This window comes from Anguilla anguilla, chromosome 2, assembly GCF_013347855.1.
Source record: "Anguilla anguilla isolate fAngAng1 chromosome 2, fAngAng1.pri, whole genome shotgun sequence".
Lineage (NCBI taxonomy): Eukaryota > Metazoa > Chordata > Actinopteri > Anguilliformes > Anguillidae > Anguilla > Anguilla anguilla.
Genome location: NC_049202.1, coordinates 42,348,793 through 42,372,123, shown reverse-complemented (window position 1 = coordinate 42,372,123; position 23,331 = coordinate 42,348,793). Strand labels below are relative to the sequence as shown.

The 23,331-nt window shown below is 41.5% G+C and overlaps 1 protein-coding gene across 1 annotated transcript; it reads left to right on the top strand.

Annotated features, from left to right (window-relative positions):
* The first annotated feature begins 30 nt into the window (after positions 1 to 30).
* Positions 31 to 23,283, top strand: dcun1d3 (defective in cullin neddylation 1 domain containing 3). The gene is made up of 4 exons (XM_035406037.1): positions 31 to 315; positions 13,465 to 13,547; positions 15,609 to 16,157; positions 20,646 to 23,283. The coding sequence occupies exons 3-4, from the start codon at positions 15,715 to 15,717 to the stop codon at positions 21,139 to 21,141; spliced, it is 939 nt and encodes a 312-aa protein (XP_035261928.1). The 5' UTR covers positions 31 to 315; positions 13,465 to 13,547; positions 15,609 to 15,714; the 3' UTR covers positions 21,142 to 23,283.
* The last annotated feature ends 48 nt before the right edge of the window (positions 23,284 to 23,331 follow it).

Below are 23,331 nucleotides of genomic sequence, written 5' to 3'. Positions count from 1 at the left end.
CACTGCTGCGCTGCAGGAAGTGATGCAGGGAAAATTCACATTAATATACACTCAACTGGGGCAGGGGAAAAGAGAAGGGAAGAAATAAAAAAGAAACTAATCTCTACCAGCTCTTACCAGTTTATTGCCTAGACGTCTGAAGGGAAAGGTAGTGATAAAGAAGAGTTGAATTGTTATGTTAAAAAGCAGTCGGAAGGTAGGACGTTTGTCAATACGAGAAGGCTGTTTTGTGTCGTTGTCTAACCTGTGTGGGACTTAAAAGGCTGGGGAGTGATGAGTGTCAAATTCTCGACAGTACATCGATCCATTTAAAAGGTAAGAATGTTATGATCTAAGTGAAATTGTATTTTTTATTCACCATCTAACTAAGTATTTATTCTCCGTTTCTTTCAACTTTAACAACTGACCGCGGAAAAAAATATTGCAAGCTACCTAGCCTGCTAGCTACAGTAGTTAGCTAGCCAGTCAGCCACTTCATTGCGAACACGGTGACGCTAGCTAATATATAGTTAGCTTAAATGCAGCTGGCTAAATAGTTAGCTAGCTTTAAAGCTAATTCACCAGGCAATTAGCATGTTCGGTGGCAATGTAAATATACATTTTAGTTGGAATACAAGTAAATGTATTAGCTGGCTAGATAGTTCCCTTATTCCTGTTGTTTGATTACACGTAAAAAGTCAATATCGAAACTGAATCAGCTATGCTAGCTAAGTTAGTTACTTGTACAACGTTGTCTTAAAATGATAGACGTCTTTGTTTATAGCTTGGCAGTCGTTTTGACGACAAGATAATCATCTTGCTAGCAGTTATAACAATTTTTGCGTGCTGCATTCTGACTTTATGAAACTTGAAAATGATTTCAGTAGCTGTCTATTTATAGCTAGTAATACAGTTACGGCTGGTTGCGTTTGAACCACAGAACTATATTGGGTAAATTAGACTAGATTGCTGATGTAACAATTGTGCCTGATCGAAAAACTTTGCTTACAAAGTTTCGGTTTCCCGTTGAAATAACATGGTTCTGGGGGAAATTCGTCCCATTAACCAGAGCTGATACGTATTGTAAAGTGCTTATAATGTGGTTTTTGGTAACGTTATTATGTTTATTTGAAACTAGAGGCACAGTAGCCATGTGTGAAATAACGTATTTAACGTTACTTTTGGCATCTGTTTGGGGAAAAGTAGAATGCGGTCTAAGAGTGCCGCCGACACACCTAAAGACACAGACCTGCGCATGCCATCGTCAGATTGTCAGTCCTGTCCGTGAACGGTGAGTCTGAGATAACCTTCATAATGGAGCTCAAGAAGTGCATCGATGTGTCCTTGTGATGACAGTAACAGTGTAGCAGGCTATTGAACATTTTTAATTAAACTGTGTCGGGTGTGGGAATGGGCTCTCGGATCAGGGTGAACATCCTTTCAGATAAGTTATCTGATGCTGAGAGCAGAGGTGGAGCTAATGACAGAGCAGACACTTTCGGAATTGATTTAACGACCTGTCTCTAACCTTACCTGTCCTCTTAGCTCACATTTCCCAGAAAGAGAGCCGTACTCTGTGTCCTCCCAGTTTGTCTAAATTAACAAAACCACCAACGTGAATTTGGTATGCATTTGGAATGCAACTTGAAATGCAGTATTGTAAGGCAAATTATCATGTCAACCAATGTCTATGGTCGTTTTGCCTAGAAATGTATTATTATTATTATTATTATTCTTATTTGTCTTCCACCATATTGGAAGGGAAATCATATTTTTACATTTACCCAAAACCACTGAATATATAATAATAATATAGAGTGGAGTGGAATGTCTGTCACTCACTTTAACATAATTTCTACTGGTCAAGTGTGCCTAGTGTATAACACATTTCTCTTCTAAAACTGCAGTACTCAAACATAATCTAATATGTGCTGTCATTCAAACACAATCATAATAGTCAATGATGCCTGTCATTTGGCATATTTATTTTTATTAATTAATTTATTTTGTATTCATGTTTCTGTCTTCTGCATACTGCCTCAGTATGTCCTGTTCAGTTTAATCCTGCCACTGCATACATCTATTCAATGTTTATTTGGGACATTCTGTTTTGTCCAGGACGAGCTCACATTGTGAGGGTCTGGTGTTATTCAGTCAGTCACCTTCTGCTTTCAGTCTTTTTTTTATAATTATTTTGAATTTTTTACATAGGCAGCATAAGCAGTTGGCAACATGACACCAATGTGAGTGAGGCACTGATAGTCCTCCCAGAGTTGCTGACAGGGCGATGGAGAATCGTTGCACTAAGGCTCTATGGGGCTCAGAGTGGCGCCACTGGCGCTAAGGCCAGGAGGGCGAGTGGAGTGCAATACTGCCATGGCAGAGCTGCCCTCAAAGAGAAAGAGAGAGAGAGAGAGAGAGAGAGGGGGGGGAAGCAGCCAGCTCTGCACCTGGCCTCCTCAGTGCGGCACTGTAATTAACTGGCCTCCTGAGGTGAGGTCACAGTGGAGGATCATGCTGCATCAGAGCCGCTGACCTTTCAACGGTTGCAAAGAGAGACGGCGATTATGGCAAAACGGCGGTCAGTATCCTCCCATTCTCATTCATAGTTTGTTACAGGCCAATGTTGCACAGTTATGCCAGTTAGGCCTAATTGCAGGTTCTTTATAGACATGTTCACTATGTGTTATAGTTCCAAATGGAAATTATGTTTTATTGAGCTCTGCTTTTATGTGGATGGTGTGGTTTGTGAACCCTTTAAAAATGGATCATTTTTGTGGCAGATGTTTTAAGGCTAGTTGTATTAAGTAATGTTGACCAGTACCAAGGTTCCCACACTGTTAAATATCCCTATAATATTATGGAAGTTAAAATCTTTTAAGTGATGCCATGCAAGCAGCTGTTCTACTCAGCATGTGTGTGTTCCAGCAATAAAGTATAAAACTAGATAGTTGCTGTGTATTTCAATTACCATTTCTTTTGCAATACTGCAACTATTTTACCAATTACACCAATTTAATGTACTGTAGATTTTCAATATAAAATCTTTCCTGTTAAAGGCTGCACACTGTGTTACGAAATTCTTAATATTTAGGTTATGTCCGAAATCTTAAAAGAACATGTCGCTATCCAAAAGGCAGTAATAAATGGGGTTCTGTGTGATATTGAAGGGTTTTATTTAGAATCCCAGAGGGTCATGTAATGAGACAAAAAGTAATATCAGATGAAGTGGATTGAAGCAAAATGCCTCACCAGATTTCTTTTTAGGTTGCACCTGAATATGCTTGTTGGCACCCCTTTTGGCCTTAATACAGTGATATAACAAACAAACACACACACACAGGATTTGTAATTTGGATGAACAACTACAATTGTTGTCAGACCTACTATAGGCATGTATTGAAAATCATTTGTACTACTGCTTTATTACATGATTAATTACAACCATGGGACAATCCAAAAAAACATACTACAAGCCTAAGTGACCAAATTTTCCTCATTCTTTATACACCTTCAAAGTGTTTCTTCTGTTAGTTGTATAGATGAGAAACATCTACCTATGGTCCTACATGGTTATGTGAGCAAATATAAAACTGCACTAAGGGCAGTTTTTTATTATCGTTGAACCAAAATAGCGGTGTGTGAATCAAGCCTGGCTGTAGCTTAATTTCACAGAAAGTCTGTCACAGCTGCTACCATGACACCTTTCACACATTTATAGACTTTCTTAGAATGGAGGATGATAAAGCCAGCTGACTTTTTTCAGTGAAAATTTGTGTAGTTTGTTCTCTTGGGTAGATTAAGAGCACATGCAATTGTTTCCACTGGAATGTGTTTTCAGTGGGTATGTCTGTACAGTCTGTCATGATTATGCTTTCACGCAGAATGGGTAGTATATGAGCAAAGCTTTTCACCAACAGGATGCTCAAGACCAGTATATTTGCCCACACAATTTCAATGTGCTACGTGACTCAGATGGGCTGTCGTGAATCATCTGCTGGGGAAGAAAATAGTATTTTCTCCATGTGTCTCCAGAAAGCAATGATCACATAGGCCATCTGATGAGGATAGCCTCATGAGCGCTAACATTAAATTAATAAATCAACAACAGATGTGTTAAAATCAGTGTGGATGAATGAAAGAGAAGGAGTGTTCACAATCATAAGGCATAATGGAGGAAACGGTCTCTGTGTGGACCATGGCCATGGCTGGTCACATTCCATGGCCCATGGTATTCAGGAGATGTGCCCTCTGATGTGTGTCTGGAACAGGTCTACATCTGACATGCAGAACAAGCAAAACCTATGAAAGTAAGCAGCCATTTACATGGTACAGTTGTACATTGTTTGAATTTTAGTTTTGAATTCGAGAAGGTAAACCAGCAGTGAATTTTATTGACACATTTTTAGCCTAAATTTGAGAAGGGATGAGTCAACTACCAGTTCTTCTGGATATGTGTCGTGTATGCCCTCCTTGTTACATACTCAATCATTGTTATGTGACATCTTATTTGCGAAAGATTTTAATTCAGAAGCTCATCAGAGAGATCATAAGCACAATGATCCCCACGATCATCCTTACTGAGGGGCATTCCATTTGCCTGTTGCCATCAAGGGCAGGATGGATGGAGCCAAGTACAAGCAAATTCTTGAAGAGAACCAGGTTGGGTTTACAAGAGATCTATGCTTAGAGCAAAAATTCATGTTCAAATAGGACAATGGCCCAAAGCACATAGTGAAGACTACAGAGGCATGGCTTAAAAGCAAGAAGGTCAGTATTTTGGAATGGCCCAGCCAAAAGCCCAGATTTAAATCTCATAAAATCTGTGGTATGACCTGAAAAAAATTGCCATCCTTAAAATGCGCTCTGTCTAACTTGGCAGAGTTGGACTAAATTAGCTTGGGGAAATGGCCAAAAATTCCAAAAAAATAATTGTGCAAGCTCCGACTGACATACTTGAGAAAACTCGGCTGCAATTGCTGCCAAAGGCCGATCTACAAAGCATCGACTCTGTGGGTGGTGAATACTATTTTAAACAAGAAACCTAAGTCTTTCTCTTCTGAAAAAATGTTGTTGAATGAAAAATGTTTTTTATCATACATGTGTTACATTTATTGTGTGGGTGAAGAGGACAAAATGAGTTGGTGCTTTAAAATGTGAACGTTTAATGGGACAAAATGTGAATAACTTTGATGGTGGTGAATATCGGAAGGCACTATATATTGTATGCTTTTAAAGCGGGTGTATTATTTTCTTTTATACTAATGCCATTTATTCAGGAAAAACTTTGTTTTTAAGAAGAATCTATTTTACAAGGGACAAGCCAGTGAAAAGTTTGGGTAGGTGGTAAAATGGGGAGTTGAATGACAGTGAACAGATAAAACAACTTAAGAAAGACGTTGTAGAGGGGATAGGAAGGATAGAGAAGTCAGGGCTTCCAGGCAAGTTGAAGTTATGGTGTTTGCAGTTCCCTAAGTTGATGTGGCCATTGTCAGTATATGAAGTGCCAATATCAAAGGTGGAAAGGCTTGAGAGGTTGGTTAATTTGTATATTAGGAAATGGCTAGGAGTTCCTCGGTGTATTAGTAGTGTGGCATTGTATGGGAAAGGCATTCTCCAGCTACCAGTAACTAGTCTAACAGAGGAGTTTAAGTGCATGAAGGTGAGAACAGAGTTGTTGCTATCAGGGAGCAAAGATGCAGCAGTTAGTCACTTGGTCCCAAATCCAACTAGAGGGAGGAAATGGAACCCAAGACAGGCTGTACAGGAAGCAAAGGCAGCTCTTAGGCCTTACAGACATTGTAGGTAAGGTGCAACAAGGCCGGGGTGGCTTAGGGCTCAGCTCAGGGAAACCAGTATGGAGCAAACCAGGCCCCTCAGAAAGGAGGAAGCTGGTGGTGGAGCAGGTACGTCGACAAGAGAAAGTAGTGAGGTGTACAAAGGCTGTGGCCCAGGCTAAGCAGGGACAGTGGATGAACTGGGAAAGTGTAGAGAAGAGGAATCTTAGCTGGAGGGACCTGTGGAGTATGGAGGAATATCGTATAAAATTCCTGATAGGGGCTACTTGTGATGTGCTGCCATCACCACAGAACCTAAAACAGTGGGTAGATGTGTCGTGTCCACTGTGTTCAGAGACGGCAACTTTGAGGCATATTCTGTCAGGCTGTAAGACTAGTCTTTCTCAAGGTCGGTATACATGGCGACATAACCAGGTTTTGAAAAGCTTAGCGACAGGAATTGAAAGCTGAAGAGTACAGGTGAATTCAGGATGTAATCGGGTAGAGAGTGCAGCCATTCAGTTTGTCCGTGAGGGAGAGAAATGTAGAGGAGGTAGGTTTTTAGGCAGGCATGAGTCAGGCCACCTAATGGGAGCTAATGATTGGGAAATGCAGGTATATTTGGGAGGAAAACTCATTGTGCCACGAGAGATAGTTAGCACTAACTTGAGGCCTGACCTAGTGTTATGGTCTGCGAGTCAGCGGATAGTTTATTTTATAGAATTGACGGTGCCCTGGGAGGATTCAGTGGAGGAGGCTTATGAAAGGAAAAGGCTTAGATATGCAGATGTGGCAGCAGAAACTGAACAGCGGGGATGGAAAGCTAATGTTTGTCCGGTAGAAGTGGGATGTAGAGGGTTTATAGCTCGATCGACTATATCATTATTGGGAGAGTTGGGGATTCGTGGGTGGAGTTTGCAAAAGGCGGTAAATGAGGTGTCGGAAGAAGCATTGAAAGGAAGTCAGTGGATTTGGTTGAGGAGAAATAATGTCAGCAAAGTAAACAAAGGGTAAGCGTATTCCTTTTCTTCACTGTTTCTGCTTCATGTGTGATATTGTGATCAGGAATTTTTCGATATAAGGATAGGATAACACAAGGAAGTTCTGCATGTGGGTATCATGGAAAATCAGAGCTAGCATGGAGGGGGGTGGTTCTGGGACGCTGGAACTGTTGAGCCTTCCCAAGGTGTCGTGGGCCTAACTTGACGAAACACCGGTGAAGGGAGGTGCCCACTTGATAACCTTGGTGATATGCTGGCTCGCACTGCCTGTCTATCTAAACGTTGGGTTGTGGTGGCCAGTAGGGGCCATGTGGTGGGGTATGTAGCATCGGCATTGTCAATACCTGGAGCTCGCATCAACGGAGTACGGGTCGGTTGAAGTTGGAAATGCTGTTTGGGGGCTGCTATGGGCCATGTAATACATTCGTAGTGTGTAGTCCCATAGTATAAATATTCATAGGCATGTTGGACTTTCTTTTGGTAATGGGATTGGATTTCTTCATTGAGTGCTTATCCTTATCATTAGGGCACAAGTATCTTGTGTTTATTATAAATTATTTCCCAAAACTTGTGATCTTCTTGTGTTATAAGCCGGAATCTATTTTTTGGGCCATTTCTTTGTTGACATTGAGGAATGTTTAGTATCATCTTGTGAAGTGATGTATTTGGAACCAAGTTCTAGCTTCCAGTAGGGGGATACTAGAGTTTTGGCCAGAATTACTTGGTCCTTCATGTAGTTCAATGATTTCTTAAAAAAATGCCAGGGCCTGTACATGTAAAAGTATGATTTGTCAACATAATCATTGTTCCAACGGCAAACCCCACTATGGCTCTTTTTTGTGCCATAATAGCCTACCTTGTTCCAATCAAAGTTCTAATGCAAAGAAAATTATTACTTGTTAAAAACAAAAGTTTTTGCCAAAAAAAATGTATTGGTAAAAAATAATATTTTTCCATTTTTTTCAGCTAACAATATTGCTCTTTGTCAGTGTTGTTTTTTTTTTTATTCTGCCATTGTTTGGTCATCTTTATCAAGGGTGCCAATAATTCTGGACCTGTCTGTGGGTGTTTTTAATTATTATTATATGACTAGCATTTTTAGAAACTGAATGAAATGCAATTTTGAAAGTTCCAAACCTTTGCTTTTTAGCTACCCTATTGTTTTCTGGCTAACTTACAGTATAGGATTAGATTGAGAGTGGCTGGGGGAGTGCCATTGGTGATACATAGTTTAGCAGGCTGCCTTGCTGAGTATGTTCATTTAAATTGATGGCAATTCTTGCTAACAAATTTGTTTATCAGCTGACTTCTCATTTACTCTGGGAAACACATTGTGAACAGTGTTGTACAGTAAGTTTGTACAGAAAATCATGTTACAGATATACATATATATTCCAGGGCTATCAAATATTTTGGCTTGCCTACCAAATTTGGCTGCTTGGTCGCCCAGAGGACTAACAAGAGGATTTGAGGGTTCCCTTAATTCCGGGAAACCCATGCCATTGTGGCAAACATCTCACCTATGGGTGAGAATAAATGTATTTTTCTAAGGACTAGTGCTTCAGAAGGCTTATCGTCCAGCCCAGTTTATGGGGCTTATATCCCAAGCTGTCATTGGGGGCCAAGCAGCGAAGCTGGTAGGCACCCATTGTGTTTGTACCTTTTCTTATTATTCATCATCATCATCATCATCATCATCATATTTTTCTTCTGGCTAGGGTGTCTATGGCAGCCCCTAGAACCGTATGATAAAAAGTTTTGAAATTTGGCACACTGATTGGGGACAGTCCCATGATTCTTTTCACCGAGATTCATGTCTCCACCTCAAGCGTTTTAGCGCCACCAATGGGTCAAAGTTGGAGGTACATTTATGCATGTAAGTTTTGAGTCATACGCCTGATTTTTTAAAAATGAGGTACCATTGGATACCTTTGGATGAAGCCGAGTTCAGCGCGCCCATTTACATCAATTTCTGCCATATTGAATTTTCCGCCATTTTTTCTGAAAAAATTTTAAAAATTTTCACAGGCCACAAATTTTGTCCAATCTTCACCATATTTGGCACAGATGATGTTCAGACCAAGCCTCACAAAAGTTAGCAGAAGGATTTTTGATTTTCGAAAGCGTTCGTCCGTCACAGCCAATCGAAATCGGCGGCGAAGTCGCCAAAGAGGATGTGAGCTCATATTTCAGCAACACTTTGATGTATCGACACCAAACTTGGTACATAGACTCAGTACCCCTTCCTGAGGATGTGCAAAAAAAGAGCGTGAGTCATTTGACCACTGGGGGGCGCTGCAATAAGTAAAAACACGTTTTGCCCAATAACTGTTGATGTGTTTGCCTTAAAAAAGTAATTAGTGTGTGGTCATCTTGGGAGATCCCAAGGCAGAGACAAAACCGTTCGTCCATTACAGTCAATCGAAAATGGCGGCGAAGCCGCCAAACAGGAAGTGAGCTCATATTTCAGCAACGCTTTGATGTATCGACACTAAACTTGGTACATAGACTCAGTACCCCATTTTGAGGAAGCACAAAAAAAATTCCGTCATTTGACCACTGGGGGCGCTGCAATAAGTAGAAATGTGTTTTGGCTAATAACTGGTGATGTGTTTGCTGCTTGGCCCCCTCATCGCTGCTTGCAGCTATATTTAATTTGTGTCTTTCTTTGGGCATGGATGAACCAAATTCTTAGCATATTTTTCCATTTCAAAGTAACCAGCTTCTAACTGTCTCAACTATCTTGGACCTGCTGCTTTACGTATAACAGACTTGTTTGGTTGTAGGATTTCTGCAGCTTCTCTTTAAAAATCTGGGTAACTTTTTGGGCAACAGTTCTTTATGCATTTTTGTGTTTTTGCTGTCCTGGGGACTATTTTGAAAGCAAAAAAAGTTTCATTTGAAGGGAAAATCAATTTCAGCTAAACAACTGAATGTGGTTTTTATAGGGAAATCGGGGGCAGGGTGCAGGGGTTTGAACCTTTCCTGAAATGTCACAGATGTGTGTAAAATATGCAGAAGTTGATTAAAAACAAAAACCCAACCCCCCACTTCTAGTCTACTGTTTTGTTGTGAAGTGTCTGTCATTTATAAATTTTGAACCCCTGCCTTTTTCAGTTTGAAGCAGGGCACCAATATAGTGTGGTAATGGCATATTCTTCTGTTACATTTGCTCACACTGCCAGCGGCCATGATTTGCTTAAACAGCAGAAAACAAAAACCGCCGACGTGCTTATCCACCATGCTCAGGTGCCCCCCATTGTTTTCTGGCAAATGTACCTGGAGCACAAATTTGCTGAATTCACATCCAGCATATGTCTGAGAGCCGTGGTCCTTTATCCATGTCATGGACAATGCTACAGAAAGAGGTGAGCCCCAGCCATACAGTGACGGCACATACTGCAGCTGTGTGGAGAGAGGGAGGAGGGAGGGAGGGGCTGGGCCAAGTGGTGTCAGCCAGGATTATCAGATTAAGGCCTTGGGGTTGTCAGGCAGGCTGTTCAAGGGCTCAGCTGCAGTCCCACAAAGGTAGGGATGAGTATTCCATCTAAAACCATAGAAACAAAACCAGCTAAAACCATAGAAACTGGAGCCATGACCAGCCTCCAGTCTGGAGTCCTGACTCTTTGTGCTACAGTGCAGAATCACACTCCCACTCTGTCCCTCTGTCTAATTGAAGAACCTTTTAAAGGGAAAACATTTTCCAAAATATTTTATATCTATGAATGGCTTATAATTGAGTTTTCTCAACCACAACCTGTGAGTCTAGAACACAAACTCCTCCTTACAGCTGATAAGCAGTGGTACTGCTTGACAGCATTTGATCACTTTGAAATAAAAGCCCTTTCAAAAAAATGTATTTTCCGTGCTAATTACTTGTAAAACTGTTATCTTGCACAAACAACACATTACTACACTCAAAAATCTTTTCTGAAAGATAGTTGAATGTTTAAATAATCAGACCTGCTCAGGTAAACTAGCCTGTATCAACTGGAGAAGGAGTGCTGGCTTCTAGGCGTAGACATGGTTGAAAATGCAGAAACATGCATGTATGTACAAGATGCACGTCATAAAACATAGTTTTTCAATGAGTTCACCTTTCAATGATGAGTTTTTCTTTCGTTGTCATAACTTGCCCATTTTGAAATGGTGAAAGGTGCTTTCCAATAGTATGCTCTTTTGTTATGTAAGCAGGGGTTGTATCAAGTCATTAGCCGTACTGTGTTTAACTGTTTGTTTCAGTCAATAGAAGTACTAGTTTGCTGTTTTCTCATTGACCCATACTATAGAATATCTGTATGTTATGTGGTTTTTATTTGGATCTTTTTTTATGCTGTGTTTTTCCTTGATCAGTGAATGCCTGGTAAGTTGTTTTGATAAATCCCTCAGTTTAGCCCTCTGTTTGCTCTGTTCATGTGTTCTGATGTTTTGTATATGCTTAAAATGGTCTCAGCCGATTACAAATTGCCGCTGCCATGTGGAAACTAAACAGAACACTGTAGCTCCAGGTTCATTTGTCATCAGTCCAGCCTAACTCAGCTGTAAAGATCTCTTTACTTGGCTGTGGGGGATGGGTGCAGTTTGATATAAGATTCCATGTGCATATATTTGCATGCAAAGGTATAACTGCAAATCTGAAAATACTCTTTCCATTCCACACATCCAAAGAGGCAACAACTAGTTTTAGGAATGAGAAGTAATAATTCCATGGTTGTTTAAATATGTTTTATTCAGTGACATTACCTTATATGCTAGTGTAGGGTAAAGACTACATGCACATGAAGTGAAGTGATGTTAAACAACTGCGCACAACTGTCCTGGCCTCAGTTACTCATAATTTCATTCTAGCTGCTGGCTTGGGTTTGCATCATTTTCACCTGGCCAGAAACATACAAATTTCCCTAATTTGATGTGTTTTATTCAGTAGTTTTTGTTTTTGTAGCAAAATTCATCAACAGTGCCATAGCATTTTTAATAGCTTTTCATGAAAGGTTTAATACTCAATACATTGTGTCACCTCTGAAAGAAGGCAGAATATTATTGTCTGTGTTTACAGACTTCTTATGAGAGCTAATAGAATGAATAAATAGGTTACATTTTACAGTGGAGGGCCAATTGTCATTCGAAATGGCAACAGCAGGCCTGGGGAGAGATTTGGTAATTGGTTGACATTAAGAAAGGCTCAAGAAATATATATATATATATGAGCACCATAATGATTGGAACAAAGACTTCCCACCCCCTCCCCCCTTTCAAACAATTCACATGTGGTTAAAGTACAGATTCTCAGCTTTTATACACTGGTATTTTTTATATTTTTTGTTTCTCAGCATGTAGACATTACAGCACTTAAGAAATACAGCACAGATTTTCTTAATTTAAATAGGAATAGTGTGGGCCATTCCATGGGCCATTATTGCTCTTCTGTCCCACTGATTTATCTAACAGCCTTTACAAGGATGGATCAGCGGCATTTACTGTGGCCACCCTATTCCCTGCCTGCTGATGTAGGCCTATACCTTTGTCCCTTATTGAGCATTTCCCTTGCTCTGCTTACTGTGTGTTTCTCCTGAAGTGAACTCAATCACGTCACAACATTGCTGACACCATTAGGGATCGAGAATAAAAACGACAGAGCAAACGAGCTGTTTGGGAAAGCAGTTGCATTGCACAGCCTAATTTATATGCTGAACAGACATTCGCAGGTAGATCCACTGAGAAAAAAAACACCAGGCACAGTTTGTGCTACTTATTGCACAACAGCTGTGAGTCGCTGCCATGTCAGCCACTGACTCCGTAAAGTATTGAGGCAAATTGAGTAACTGCACAACTGCGTCCAAATATTTAGCGAGAGCAGTTCACACACTATAATGTCCCATTTTTAGTTGAAAAATGTGATGTTTCCGTCATCAGATTAGCCGTCATATGGGACTTTTTGAACAAAGGTTGAGCCAAGTTTCATCTTCTCTGCTGCATGTATTTACTTATGAGGATGTGCCTCTTCTCAGTTGTCTGAGCACTTTTCTTTTAACTCATGACTCATCTCCGAGTCAAAATGCACAAATAAAGCAAAATATTGCTTTAGCTCACACCTTTTTTTGAATTTGAGCAAATTACATGAATTGAAATTTACCTGTCATTTTACAAGGAATTAATTTTGATCTGGTGCTCAAAGTGGTGCAGGAATAATGGTAAATAAAAAAAACCCACTGAGCCACGGATGATTGAATAACTAGAAAACTGATTTATTCAGTATTTCTTAGAACAGCGTATCATCCTTATTCATACAACTGGACCATTTCAAATGACTTATTTTTATTAAAGTAGCATGGTTCCTGGAGTTGTTGAAAGATTTGTCTCTGTACAATGAAATATCCTACAGCAGGTTCAATGTCATCTTTGCTGTCAATTTTTCTATGTTGTTAAGGACAAGTAATTTACTAAAGATCTGCTCTCTTGCATGTCTAACATGGTAATGGTGACTTTCTCATTTTTCTGGGTAACAAGTTCAATATTATGAATCCCTGGTATCTCTTAATATTGAATTATTTCCCCAGCAGCAACACAATGAAGTTCTGCTCTCGAAGATACAACAGCTGTGTCTAAACACAGAATCCAACTACAGCCTTCAGGTCCAGGCTCCTGTGGCCTGGCTGGGGTATCATATGCTGCTCATGGTAACCAAAAGTTGTGTGGTTGTGTTTCAGAATTTTGGATCCCAATCTCAATGCTGCAGTATGAGAAGATGATTCCTCCTGTGCCCACCACCGATGCATTCTGAAACACTTTTGTAAGTATTACCCGTTGTTACGTATTTGTGTCTCCATAGCCTACCGCAGTGTTGTTTAAAGGCACTGGTTATTCATTATTTTGTGACTGAACCTCATCATACTCAAATCTGGCTAATCAGATTATGCATGCAAGATATAAAATGAATGACTGATTGACTTTTGGATTATATTTTATAAAGGTGAGGGTTCTGTTTTACCATATTTGCTTTGATTTGAGTTATGTTTTCAGCTGGTTAAGATTATTGTACCTCTCCTCTAGATCTTATATAACTGACTTTTTAAGTAAGTTTACTTCCGTAGTAATTTTAATAGTCTTCTCATGCAAAATATAGAGATCCATCACTTGGGATGAGTTATTTGTTATAAGGCCAAACTGGCATTTAAGGCATAGTCAACATCTGTCCCACAGAGGGGTGGACAAATCTGTTTTTAGGAAGCCTGTATGTTTTGACTCATCACATGTACAATATTATATGTTTGGGTGTTCAAAAATCTTTGACAAAGTAACATAGGAGGAGAAGTAATGAAACTAAACTGCAGAGGTATGAAATGAGCTTTTCCCATTCGAGTGGACTCACAGTGGCTTCAGCATGAAGTGCAAATTCTAATAAACAGAGGGGTCACACGTGAACATAGTGCCGTAGGGATTGGTATAGGGACTGCTGCTCGATCTCATATTTATAAAAAGTACATCCCCCATCATCATCCCCCCAACTCACTCTCACTCTGGGTATATTGTCTGTTTTTACATCATTTGCTTAAAGCGTTTAGCTTTTCCGTAGCTGTTACTATTTTTATTGCTTTAGTGCCATGAAGCATAAAACAGTATATATTTTTTTTTATGTAACTGTGCTATATTTTAATTCATCTTCCAGGCCACTGGTGCTCCTTGAGATGTTAAATTTGAATGGTCCATTTTTCTCCCAAACAGCAGCAAGTTGCTAGTTGCTTCCTCACATAGATCACAAGGCACACGATGTACGACTGGAGCCCTGTCCAGCTTTGACTCTGTTAGTGTAGGCAGAGCAGTATCACAGGAGCTCATCGCGCTCAGGTCAAGGGGACATTACGGCTGTTAAACCCTGATCATTCGATCACTGTTTTCTGTGCCCTCACGCTTCCATTCCTGTTAGTCCAAAGTCCATTATCTCTGTGTTAATATCAGTCAGCTTTAGAGAAAGGTAAATTTAAAAAAAAACTGTTTTTCACAGCACCATTCGTGAACCTGTTCATTTGCATTTGAAACTCACACACACACTCACATACTCAGCTTCTGGGGACTTGTAGGTTTAATTTTTTAAAAACTTTGGACACTACAGAAATTCCTCACCTTGGGGACTTATCAACCCCTCTGTAAGCCTGATTTCCAAAAGAGAGATGCTGTGCTGTGCTTGGTCCCTGTCAGTGCCTCACACTCTGGATGATGGCACGGGGAATGAGGGTTCAGTACCAGCACCGCATGACTCCTCCGAAGCCTGTGGCTGTGATAATTAATCCTCCCCGAGTCTGCCCAACTTCAAAGGTTGCTGTTTACTGTGGTTATATTTTTCCTTTTGATAAATCACTACATTGGAATTCTTCCAGGAAATGTATTACAGGCTCTGAAACTAGCACCCGACCACCCGCTTAATGCGGGTAGATTACGTCAGTGTAAAAGGGACCAATTTGCCAGACATGTTGTCACGAGGAAATCGTGCTGCCGAAAAAATCCCCGAAACATAGCCTGCATGGAAGTTCACACAGTTGCATCGATCACAAGCATAGCTTCAGAATACCTGAAGAATGTTGGAGACACCCCCAAGTCTCATTGGGCTACTCTGATTGGACGTGTCTGCGTTCTTGGTCAAAACACTGATGGTTTCCGTATGTAAAGGTGCAGTCTAATAACTTGTGCTGTATATATTGGTGTAGAATTGAGCATTATGTGCTGACAAAAGTGAATAGTTAATATTTTATCAGTGATCAATGCCTTTATGGTTGTATGAAGAATGGAGACCGTTTTACCAATTTGGTCTGGAGGTCACCAGTGGACTCTGTATCTACCCTGTCTTCCCCTGCAGGATATGATGGCATGTTGAGGGGCGTGGCTGGGCGTGGAGGCGGAGCCAGCCAGGCCTGAAGCACAGAGCGGGGGAGGGGAGGAGGACGGTTGGGGCCGAGAGAGACATGGGCCAGTGCGTCACCAAGTGCAAGAACCCATCGTCCTCGCTAGGCAGCAAGAGTGGAGACAAGGATCCGGGGAGCAAGTCCCATCACAAGAAGGGCGGAGGCGGAGGCTGTAAGGAGGCGGAGCCGGGCCCGGTGTGCGGGAAGTCCACTGGGGACCTGCTGGCCAACGGGACCAAGACCATGGAGGTGATCGCGGAGACGCCGGTGATCCCGGCGCTTTCGGGAGACCCCCTCAAGGACGACCTGTCGGCCAACGGCGAGGACTTCTCGTTGCTGCGCATCGAGGAGCTCTTCAGCCACTACAAGGACGAGCAGGACGACGCCATTTTGGAAGAGGGCATGGAGCGCTTCTGTAACGACCTGTGCGTGGACCCCGCTGAGTTCCGTGTGCTGCTACTGGCCTGGAAGTTCCAGGCTGCCACCATGTGTAAGTTTACAAGGTGAGAAAACATGGGGGGGTTGGGTGTGGGACCTGGGGTGGGGACAGGAAGAGCTTAGCACTGCAGAGTGTGGCAGTGCGGGATGTTGTCCGAGGAAGCTGGTTATATGTCAGTTAGAACTGAAACAAACTTTAAAGTTATTGACACCCATCTTGAATCTCAACTTATTTCTTAATGCCACTGTCATCACTTGTTAACAGTTTCCAAATATCACTGATATCTATCTGAGTGCACCGTATCGTTAACAGCAGGTGATACAGCTTGTCAAGGATAAATAATGACTTTCAAATTCTGAAAAGAGGCAAGAAACCTGTGACAAGATTGGTATAGGGTGCAGTCTGCATTTGAATTTGAATCTCTTGTTCAGGGCGCATACTTTAAGTGGTTTTAATATTTTATGTAATAAGGTGTGGTGTCTTGTCTATGAGATGACTGTCTGTCGTCATGTTACCTAGCTAGCTAGCCACCTTAATTATACTGTTGTCTTGTGGTGTTTCATTGGAGAAAGGGGTTTGTGGCTAGCTGCTTTATGTTCTCATAATCTAATAAACATTTTCAAATGTATAGATCCTCAATATTCCTAGCAATATAGCTTACGGTTCATTTCAGTTTCATTAGAAAGGTCAGTGTGCACACTGTTTAGGGTTTTCTCATGTGCTAGGAATAAAATCCCTCAAAATTTGCTACGCAAGAAGTGGTAAGAATAATAATAATTATATACTAAACTTAATAATAAAAACCTTATTCCTGCAAACATTTTTATGATTTCTTCTTTTATTAAGTTGACATTATAGCCCATAGCCCTTTCCAAGGCACATACAATGCAGAGGTCCATCTTTTATATGAGTGCTGATAGTCGTCACCTGGAAATTGGAAATCGACCAGTTCCTCTAATTGTTAAAAATAAAGCTGTTGGGCATTGACCAAATATTAAAAACAATACCCGAGAAATAATACAAAATTTAAAAGTGTTCCTCAGGATAAACGTGAGAAGTCTAGCTGCCATTTCATTCAAGTTTACTCAAAACCACTATATCTGGGTAATAGGTATATAACTATAATCAGTTAAAAAAAACTGTTAATTTCTCCAAAGAATAAGCGCCTCATAACGATCAATCCAGCTTTTTTAACATGTGTTAACATGCGTTGTGTTGACATGTGTTAACATGTTTACCGTTTGCTCCATTCAGGTTTTTTAAACAAAGTAAGCTGTATTGAAAATAACTATGTATTTTGTCACTTACATAAAAGGAAGCAATCAACTGAACCGAATGACCAACTCTCTCATTACTAGATCATTGCATTATTGTGAAATTAGGCAATTAGAGAATGCAGAATGTAACAATGTTATTTTCTTGTAATGCAACCTCTTCTGCTCGTTAAACCCTACTACAGAAAGATCCATTCTATTGAGCGCATTGGCCACCAAAGTACTGAATGATCCCTTCTTGTCAATAGAGATGTTGGCTGGGGTTTCTTGGATACATTGGAGCAATATATTTATGGCCTGTGTTTGCTGAGAATCAGGAAATGCCAGATGAGCATAAACTGCAGTACATGCGCCAACAGGCAAACCACCAGTGTGTTCTTGCATCACCTTATCATCACACTGCATGGGCCGCATAAGTCTCCGGTGGCTTTTAACACCGATGGTTATCCAGGTGTTATTGTCACGGAGATGGTGGGCTCCTCGGCGTCGCGTTTAGCCCAGTCGAGCTGGCGTCCCCGTCCTCCGTTTCCTGCCGTCGCTGCGGAGCCGCGCGAGGTGTTTGTGAAGCCTGGGGCGACGGCAGCGCTGAAGGTGCAGCAGCGGGCCGGAGGAGGTGGGACAGGCTGTTTGATTCGCAGCAGCAGATGGATTTCAGCATTGTTCTCCCTAATCTCCCCGGTCGCGGCTCGCGCTCCCAGCCCCTGATAGGGCTCGGCTTACACGAGCCCCCGCTCACCTCCACTGACTGACAGGGACGCAGCGCTGGAAGTGGGTCAGACACTTGCGTTCTTCGCGCGGTGCGATCCATTAGGGCCCGAGGCTTCATTTTAGGTGTATGTTTGGCAGGATAGGTATCGCGCCAGGTTAAATTCCTTTTAAAGCAACCGACGAACGGGGACTATTGATTATTTTCACTTTGCGGTTTTCTTCGGTGTAATTGAAACGGGAGCGTCCGGCTCTTAAATGGATTTTCATTCGAGGTTTGAGCCAGTGGAAGTTGTGGGCGGCGGCATCTGACCTCATCGCCGTGTCCCTGTCATTTAGCATGACTGCCCTTTGATTAACGAAATGGTTTGAAATATTTACACTCGATAAATCCACCCACTGGGAGGGATCTTTCGCTTCTTGCCAGAGGCGTCCTGCTGCCCGTTGCCATGGCGAGGGCAGAGCAATTAAATATATACTGCAGATTCTCAAGCGTGGTCCTATCACAGCATTGTTTGCTTTGAACCGCATTTACACTTGATGTCATTTTTCATTTCACACATGCACAGATATACTGTGTGAATGTTCTCTCCCACATAATCATGAAGACGCCTTCACTAATTGTGATCTTAAAATGTGTTCTGGGCAATGAAATGGCTGTTTTGTGGCTCATCCTCTTTTAGGAATAAGAGAACCTAATGCTGATCTTATTGAGTGTAGGGTGTACAATGATTAAAATGTTTTCTTGTATATTAGGCTTTAGTGTAAAAGTGTTTATGAATAACTTTGAAAATACTGCATTGGAACATTTAGAAATTTTGGAACATGTATGGAGGAATTTGAGATAATAACAAATAACAACACATTATGAGGAGAAGAGACCCAGTCTATTCAGCCAACTACCCTGGCCATTTAACTTCAGACTAGAGAGTACATACAGCTTACCATTTACATAAAAACTAAAGAGTGTAGCTAGCACTAGACTGTATCAAGTCTGGGCTTGAAACTCTTTTGGTCTTTGCTTCTAATGCGTGACCTGGCAAGCTGTTTCAAACATTTGCTCCACATTTGTACCTTAAAACAGTACTTCAATGAAGTAAAGCAATTCTGCAACATTTATGTAGAATTTATCTCTTGCTAATTTATACCTTTGCACCATTGCACTTCTTTCTCTCTCTTTTTACTAATTGTGCGCAAGTTGAGGTGAGGACTTTAGCATTTATTAAGTAATGGATTTTTACAGATGTAACAGTGCAGTGGGCCAGTGTATGCTTCTTCGGTGTGAAGGAGACAAGGTTCTGTTTGTCCACTCTGTGCCGTGGTAGAATAAACTAAGGATGGGCTGAGACAGCCACAGGGTCAGAATGCTGGCTTTGGAGGGGCTGTAGAGTACTGGAGGTAATCTCACTGATGGCACTGTGGTGCTGTGTCTCCAGGGATCTCCTGGTGGGTTATAACTGTATTTTCCATCTTGTTTTGGCGTGTTTCACCAAACATAATATTTATGTATTCATGTAGCTTACTCTTGAAATGTATGTTTTGAAAAACCGGGCAGGTACATAATATCTGTATTTGAAAAGCATAGCAGAAACTACATAAATACCCATTTTGTAGTGCACAGCTGGATAAATCATTTCATTTTGGCTCCAGATGGTTTTAGATCATCTTTTTACTTGTACTGTGTGGGCACTGGCATAAATTATAGCAAGCTGTGGGCAGAGTTAGAAACCCAGAGACATTGTTTTGCTGTCATGAACAGTAGTAAATGCTGAGGAGATGACGTCCAGACAGTCATTCCAATCTGTGACCACAGCTGTGTTAAAACGTGCAATGGAAAAGGCAATCGGTACCTGATCAGTTAGGATCGGCAGGTGCAAGCCTGATTCCAGCTCATGAGTGGAAATGAGGGTATATGATCTCACACGATGCCTGTGTGCTCTGGATGTCATCCATTTGCAGGTCTCATAACTGTTTGAGGAGCAAAATCATTTATTTCTGTTGTGAATGTCAGCATGAAGGATCTTCATTTACCATTTACCATTTACCATCTTCACCACAGAGAATCTTTAACAACAGGATGTGGTGGTGACAGCCTTTGCAGACACTTTTTTTCTTTCTGCCTTATTGCCTGAAATTGGCATGTTTCTGTTGCTGATCTAACTGCGGGAGTTTGTCAGCTGAAACATGCAATAGCTGCGTCCTTGGTTTCCTTATCTGCAGGTGCATGGTACGTAAGTGCAGTTGGCCTCATTGTTGTCAGTGGAAGATGAATCTATGTGCGGGTGTCGGCGTGAAGTTAAATTTCAACTGATGACTGGAACTGAGTTCCCACTGAGTTTAGCTTTTTTGAGGGTTCAGTCCTGGTGTTTCCCCATTTTCTGGTTTTCTTGTAAATCATCTTTGTGGCAGCTTCTGTAAAAAGCATTATGCAAATTGAATTGAACTGAATTGAAAGTGAACGGCCTCTCCATGCTGTTGCAGCCGTGAAAACTATCCCCAGCCACTTTACAGCAGTGGCACACGTGAGTGGAGGATCTTGAAGGCCCTTTATTTCTCCCTCCCCTTCTCTGCAGGAAGGAGTTTGTGGAGGGCTGCAAAGCCATCAAGGCGGACAGCCTGGAGGGCATCTGCGCTCGGTTCCCCTGCATGCTGCTGGAGGCCCAGGCGGAAGACAAGTTCAAGGACCTGTACCGCTTCACCTTCCAGTTCGGGCTGGACTCGGAGGAGGGCCAGCGGTCGCTGCACAGGGACATCGCCATCGCGCTGTGGCGCCTGGTCTTCACCCAGGACATGCCCCCAATCCTGGAGTGCTGGCTGGACTTCCTGACGGAGAACCCGCCCGGGGTGAAGGGCATCTCGCGGGACACGTGGAACATGTTCCTCAATTTCACTCAGGTGATCGGGCCCGACCTCAGCAACTACAGCGAGGACGAGGCCTGGCCCAGCCTCTTCGACACCTTCGTGGAGTGGGAGGTGGAGCGCAGGAAAAAGTGGGAGGAGGAGAGGAGGTGTACCTGGTCCCCCAGCACAGACACTGTAGACGACGGGGGGGTCACCAAACAAGAGTGACCACTGACTAATCGGCTGGGGGCAGGGTGTAAATGGAGGAACACAAGAAGTAGATTCTCCATCTGTGAAACATTGGGTGAAAATCAATATTGTTATTGTTAGCATTATTATGATTGGGGTTTTGTGTTTTTCTTTCATTTTTTAAAATAATGGGTTGGGATGGATGCGTGTGTGTGTTTGTGTGCGTGCACATGTGTGCACAATCATGTGTGTGTGTGCGTGTGCGTGTGTGTAATCTCTCCAGCACCCTGTCCTATTTGCCTTGTTTTATGAAAGGGCTCTGAAATACTATATTGTTTTTATTTAAATTATTGGGTTTTTAAAAGTTTAATTCTGGCAATCAGACATGCATTTGCTTTTTAAACAATAAATAATCCAACCCCCCACCAATCCCCCTACAAATTTCACTTTGTCCACAGGCTCCTTTCGCATATCCCTGCCGCTAGTCACTGAAGCTGCAGGGAACCGGATTGCCTCATTTCTCCATATCCACACGCATCCTCCTCTTTCTCTCTCTCTTCGCATGATTTCATTTGCCACTTTCATGTGAATTAAGTTCAAGTTTTAGTTTCATGGATTGCAGTAGTGCCACAACAAAATAATTTTTAACAGGAGCTTTTAACTGGGAATAGTGCTATTTGCATTAAAAGCAAATTTCATTTCCATAATTACTGCTTAATATACAATGCAGTGATTCATGACAGTGTTATTCATTCAGTGCTGTTCCTTGAATAACTGAAAGTGGACCATTAAATAATTTTATTTATGGATGGATATTTATTTTGCTACTGTCTGTTGTTGTTACAGCTTGACAGACTGTTGAGATATTTGCTGCATTGATACACCAGGGATACACAGAGATCACCCTTAGTTTACTTCCCACTACACCAATAGCCAATGGCCTCTTATGTTAAACCAACAAAATAACAGGGGAATGATGCTGTCAAAGTGGACCCTATAATATGGGAAAAGGACTTACAACTACAAGTGTCCAATTCTCATTCCACCCACGTCCTTAACGACCTGATTGAATCTGTTTGTAATTTAATTGGGTAGATGTGCCCCTTGCTGTTCAGAGGGTGAGATGTAAGAGTTATGGTAAATGTGCTGTATTCTAATCCTCTGGTCTCTGCCAGAGTTCTGTATCTCAGGCTTGCAGGCAGAATGTGCTCCGACTAAACTGTTGTTCCCACCTGCACGGCTCCCAACTGCACCTGAGCTCCAAGCGTGGATGCTTCTACCTTCTCCACCCGCACCAGAGTATGGCCTAAATAAGAGGGGACTTGGTCTGGGTGTTTTGCCCACCCAGGGTTAGATGTAGCCAAAGTGTTCTGGGTGAAAGTAGGCTTGAAAATGATTAGCTAGCTTGCTGTAAGCCTTTCAAGATGACCCTACAGAACTTGTTGCTGGTAGTCAAATTTATCTAAAGAATAATGTTGTCCCCCGTAAATGCCTTTGTTTTCCGAGTAAATATGTCACTCCTGTTCATCCTTGATTTAATAAACACAAAATGTGTTTTAGAAAGTCTTCCCATTTATTTAATTGAAGTTCAACACTGCGGGACGCAATGCTGCTGCTTGGCTTGAATTTTTCTTGAACATTTGTTATGTGACACTTCTTTGAATTTTATCTGAACATGGATATTTAGTTGAAGTTTTTACTGTATTCATTGAAGAGATTTAACAGGTCGGTAGGTCAAAATGTGTTCAGTTGAAGACAAGAAAATAGCGCTTACAAAGTTGACTTTATAAATGGTTGGTATAGCTCGGCATCAAATGACCTCTGAGAATAGTCCTAGGAGTCCAGAGCTTTGCTACAAATAATGTTAATGTATCCATGTTTTATCTTTGTATAGATAATACAAATGTATGCATTGTATATTGTCCCATAGGCAAGGGCCAAGCAAAATACAATTACCATACTGGTGTTAATAATGTACTATCAGCTCTGACCTCTAATGGCATGTCGTGGAACTGCAAACATACTTCCGAAACAGGAACAAAAATACAAAAAAGTACAGAAAAACCTTCTTTGTTTCTAATGCACATGTTATTTCGTTTTAAATTCACCAGCAAAATTTTATTATGCAAAGTCTCTCGCCTCTTTGGTCTTAAATAAAATAGTTTTGTCTGAAGAGGAGAATGTACGTGTACATCCCATGTTTTCCTTATATTTAGGTTGTAAGCATGT